This window comes from Hipposideros armiger, unplaced genomic scaffold (genome assembly GCF_001890085.2).
Source record: "Hipposideros armiger isolate ML-2016 unplaced genomic scaffold, ASM189008v1 scaffold_1, whole genome shotgun sequence".
NCBI lineage: Eukaryota > Metazoa > Chordata > Mammalia > Chiroptera > Hipposideridae > Hipposideros > Hipposideros armiger.
In genome coordinates this window covers 7,274,424-7,279,503 of record NW_017731351.1, presented here as the reverse complement: position 1 = coordinate 7,279,503, position 5,080 = coordinate 7,274,424, and the positions used below count along the sequence as shown (strand labels likewise).

General features: G+C 43.9%; 1 protein-coding gene across 1 annotated transcript in view; it reads right to left on the bottom strand.

The window, feature by feature from the left end:
- TNIP3 (TNFAIP3 interacting protein 3) overlaps window positions 1–5,080 on the bottom strand; it is a 39,962-nt gene that overhangs the window by 25,220 nt on the left and 9,662 nt on the right. The window contains exons 2-3 of the mRNA XM_019628900.1: window positions 3,907–4,026; window positions 1,865–1,993 (exon numbers count right to left, since the gene is read on the bottom strand). Of these exons, the coding sequence (XP_019484445.1) occupies window positions 1,865–1,993; window positions 3,907–4,026 (249 nt within the window). The remainder of the gene's footprint in view (window positions 1–1,864; window positions 1,994–3,906; window positions 4,027–5,080) is intronic.

Sequence of the window (5,080 nt, the reverse complement as noted above, 5' to 3'; positions counted from 1 at the left end):
ATCAGTACTGTGTTATGCCTGTTAACCCATGAATCTTCTGCTCTCACAGGTCCAGAATTGACTGTTAAACATGCTAGGTACTGGCTAATTAAATTCTCTCATTCATTCATTCATTCATCCATTGAGCAAGTATTTAAGGACATATTATGAGCAGGACCCTGTTCTAGGCACTCAGGATACAGCACTGGATAGAAGAGAAAAACTCAGGGCCATGTTACACATTGTCTTTCTGAGTCTCTTCCTCCATATAAACATACATTAAAATTATACTTTATAACTGCATCCTTAGAAAGATGAGTATATTAATATTAATATGAAAACACTTTTTTTAACCTACAAGTTCATTTTTTCTTCTGATTCTAAGAGAAATTAAACACATTCATGGGTCCCTAGAAGTGTTATGGGCCCTGAGCACTAGAGAAGTTGGCAGAAACCCCACCCGCACAGAGCTTACAGTCAAGACTGGGAGAGCAGAAACAAATCAGATAATATCTATGAGACATGAAACATATATTAGATAACAATAAATTCCCCAAAATAAAAAGAACTTAAAACAGGAATTACAACAAGCAGAGTATGTAATTTCAATTGAGATCTGAATTTTATTCAAATTAATTTTTCTCATTGAGATTTCATGATTATAATCACAAGACTTACAAAATTAGTATTTGTCTAATTTTTTAAAACTTTCTGTTGACTAAACACAGATACATGAAAATGAAGGCTGCACGTGGACATGAGCAAAACACAGAGTTCTTGGCTGTTCTAATTTCTACAGGCTTTGTATCCTTGTGCCTACATTAAGAGAAATGAATTAGAGAATAGAAGGAAACATATCAAATAGTATGTCAGAAGTGGGAGGGGTTTCAAATGTAATCTCAACTAGTGTTATAATAATTCCTCTAATTCATCTGTGGAGAACTTCCAGCCGAGAAAAACAAAGGAAAAGATTCATATATGCCTTGAAATTTGCATCTCTGAACGCTGTTTCTCCCTTAGAGGATAGAGAAGTGCCTAGTTTATGAAGTCAGCTTCCACTTCCCCATTGTCCACTGAAGAATAACTTGCCCTGCAAACTGATCAGACATTGCATTGCATTTGTGAAGCACTCTGTCCACTACACAGGCTCAGACATAACACTTGCGGGATCTTTAAATGACACCTGTGCACACGAGTTAACTACAATATAGCGCAGAGTCTAAAATACAGGCACTGAGCACATTTTTGGGCCAACCACCTGCTCTTGTTTTAGAAGACAATTTCTGTTTGGTTACGAAATATCTAGGCTGAGAGATGCATGTCTCGACTTAACCGTGTATGTCAAGGATTCTTATGGTTCACACATGATACGACTCTTGGAAAAGTCAAAGCAATGGGTTGAATGCTTTCCCCAATCCTTTTCCCCAGAAAAGTGAGCTGTTACTCCAGAAAACACACACAGACACACGCAGACACACAAACGTGCGCACATCCCAGCCAGTCGGCATCACCAATGACCATCTTAAAGAGCAGCCTGTTTCCTCAGGAAACTTGTGCGGTTGAACAAGAGACATGCTATTGTTCAGAAACCCCCGCTTGCTTTCTGTGGTTCTTTGAACTGAAAACTGTTCTTGCTATCTTCTCTAATTCCTCCTCATATCTTTTTCATGGTGATTCTTTGCAAGGATGTGAATTCCTAAAAGCCTCCTTAGCCAAGTGTGGCTGAGCAGTGCGGCTGGGAGGCATCTGTGGGACTATACAGATGCTGGTGTGCAAAGCAAGACTGGGAGCTTCACGGCACGTGGGCTCCGCTGTGACACTCAGCCAGGAATGTCCTCATACAGGGACCTGCCATGTGATGTCCCCGCTGGGCCTGGCCCGATACCTTATTGAGGCGTTTTATTTCACATTCATAGTGTTCCTTCTTCCTGTTCACGAGAGCATTTGTTTCCTTTAAAAGCTTATTCTCTTTCTTTAACTCATGTAATTCTTCATTTAGGCTCTCCTTTTCCTTCTGAAGTAAAGGGCAAGAAAACAAAATCAATGTCAGTGCAATTCAGATGACGTGGTGTAGGCATATTCTGAAATACGGTAAAGGCAGGACTGCGGATTTTCACTTTACGTTGCGTCTGAGCAACAGTCTGTGGTGGAGGACAGGGCAACATAGAAGAAACCTTTCTTTCATCATCCTTAAGCTTCTAAGTTTGGTGACCGCAGAGAAAGATACCAAAATCCCCAGTCCTCACTTTCAAGGGTCAGATGGGTCTCTGCAGAGTAAGCTAGTTCCTGTGGACTGTTATAAGGTGATGGGCTGAGTGACTCAGTAAAATTATTTAGAAGTCCTAAAAAGAAAAAAGCCTCATTGCAACAAAAATGCTAACTATCTCCAAGCCCAACCCTACATCATTCTGGACTAGAGAATGGAGCAGGGGCTAAACTTGAGGCACGTAAGCCCCTCACCACAGATACCGACTCAGAGCACTGTATTGTTGGGACTATTGCTTTTAACAGGGAGAGGTCAGCGAGTGCAGCTGCCGTCAAGCCTCCATGTATCAGGGCGCCTTTGAGGAGTCCAGGGTTCGAAACAACTGAGGCAAGTTTAGTTACTCAGGCATGAACACACTCTGAATTCTGACATCCGCTTCCAATCTCTTTACTTTATATCCTGGATAGTAAACTTGGTGTGGAGTGAATTGGATTCTTAATGAGACAGAGACTTTAATCTAGTAAAAGGAATATTCCAGAATTTAGGTGAATCAAAATGAGAAAATAGCTAATAACCATATGTTCAAGTGTATTATTTTAGTACTTGATACTTCCCAGTACAATGATTAGATTTAAGAAATCTACTTTAGGTGAGTCATTTTCTTTCAAAAAGTGAAAACATTTCTATTTGCTTTAATTGAAGTAGAATGGGCCTGTACACATAGAAAATGAACCAAGCATTTTCTATGTCAGCATAATCTAAGAGAAAATTGTTTCAACTAGAAAATGGTCCCAACTGCATGAGGAAAAAATTGCCATGATTCCCGGAAAGGGCTGCCTCATGGCCGAAAGGGAGAGGCTAAGCCTTGTTTTCCTCTGACTCCCTGCAACAAAGGTCCATCCTTAGCAAGGTAGGAAAGCTGTCTGCACAGATCTGAGACACTGCCGAAAGATCTGTGCATGTTTCACAGTAAGCTAGTGCCTCGGAATATCAGTCACAAAACTTCACCTGAGAAGGTTTATTGTACACTTCTTGTTTTTTCTTATCCTACCTAAAAAAATGAGAGGCTTAAGGTTTTCCTCCCATTTTCCCCCCTACAGTATCCACGAAGTCCAGGAACTGCAGGTAAAACCAGGAGTCTGTTTCAGGAGAAGCAGTCACCTCGGTGGCCGCCACGGAGGGATGAATGGAGCCTTCGAATAGGTTCTGTTTCCTGACTCACAAGTTATCAGCCCTAACCGCTTTACAGCTCAGCCTTCTCAGCTTTCAAATGGCAGAAATCATATTTTTCTCACGGATGGGCTGGGAATGTTAAAGGAGATAATGATGGCAGGTACTTTATAAATGTTCTATTTTCCTGATTACAGAAATAATACCTATTTGTAAAGCTCTCTGTAAGCTGAAAAGCAGCTGTACCAGTAATATCATCATATTAGTAGCATTACTAGTAATACAAGCAATAAATGGGTTTAAAAAAAGGAAAAAAAATGCATTTTCTTCTAGGCCAAAATGCCCTGGAAAGACATCACAAAATCCATGGCTCAGACTCTCTCTCACTGGTGAATCGCAGAGGAGGAAGTGTGGGCACCCCCTTCCTTCCGAGTCCCGGAAAGGGGTCCATGATTGTGGCTTTGGGGGCTTTCGTAGCCCTCGCACATGGGTCACTGCCCGTGTGTCCTCAGCTCGCACTCAGGGCAGGGGTCACTCTAGCCCTCACCCACCTCCTTTCCGTTCTGCGGCTCCTGCGGCCTGTCGCTGGCCGTCTGGCTCGGTGGCCGCTCCTTCTCCAGGGTGCTGAGGATTCTTTCTGTGGAGTCCAGCTTTGTCTTCAGCTCTGTGATCTGAGGAAGCCGACACAGACAGCTGCAGTCCCCTTTTCTGAAGCTGACACCCCCATGGCTCTATTTCCAACCTGCCTCAGGGGCCAGCATGGCCCGGCTCCTGGGCGTCCCGGGACAGGCTCTGCGCGCCCCCCCCCCACACACACACACAGGTCAGGACATTCGATAAGGAGTGTCCCCTGCGGAAAAGCAAACACCACACAGCCGCCAGCCCACCCCACCCCCCGCCCTTTCTCCAACCACACCGCCTCCCAGGGAATAAACAGTTAGGCCTTCGACAGGGACACTGGCAGGCTTGGCACCCGACATCAGCTCTCAGGTGAGCTTGCCTGGTCTGTGAAAGACAGTGAGTCTGCCCACACCAGAGAAAAGCAGACATGGCCTTAAACCCAGGTAACCTGCAGCCTGTCCTGCGAGTAAGGCCGCACTATTCATCAGCGTGACCGTAGTCCAGTGAGAGAAGCCTCACGGACAGTGATTCCTCAGAAATGGGGATTATTCCTGTTTGTTAACTGCAGGGCATCCCACAGCTGCAAACCATTCAGGAACCAAGCAGCTTAAACATTTCCCCTGTCATCTTGTCCTGTAACATCTGGAGACCCCGCAGCTGCCCCGGACTCACTGTTAAAAGGTGGACTGACCATGGCCCAGTGTTGTGGGGCCATTACCCTGTTTTTTCTCCATTTAATGCATCTGGGTATCAAAACAGGGAAGAAGAGACCCATTCCGCTGCATTCCTCACTTGTGGCCAAGTTTCTTAGTTCTGAATTACTTAGGGGACTTTACCGTACTTTCTCTTTTCTCTCTTTTGAGCATGGAGTGATTTTAAATTCTAAATTGACTTTTACCTATTACAAGATATTTTCTCCAAAAACAAATGTCTTTCTCACCAAAATGTCTTTCTCAAGCAAAAGCTGCTTGAGAGAGAGCATGCGTTAGAGAGAAGAGGGGATGCCCCACTTCCGCTCACACTCTCACTATCACCACTATTCTCACTATTCTTTATCTGTGGAAAATAGCGTATGCTGTCTAATGAAGGAATTAGAGAGCTAGC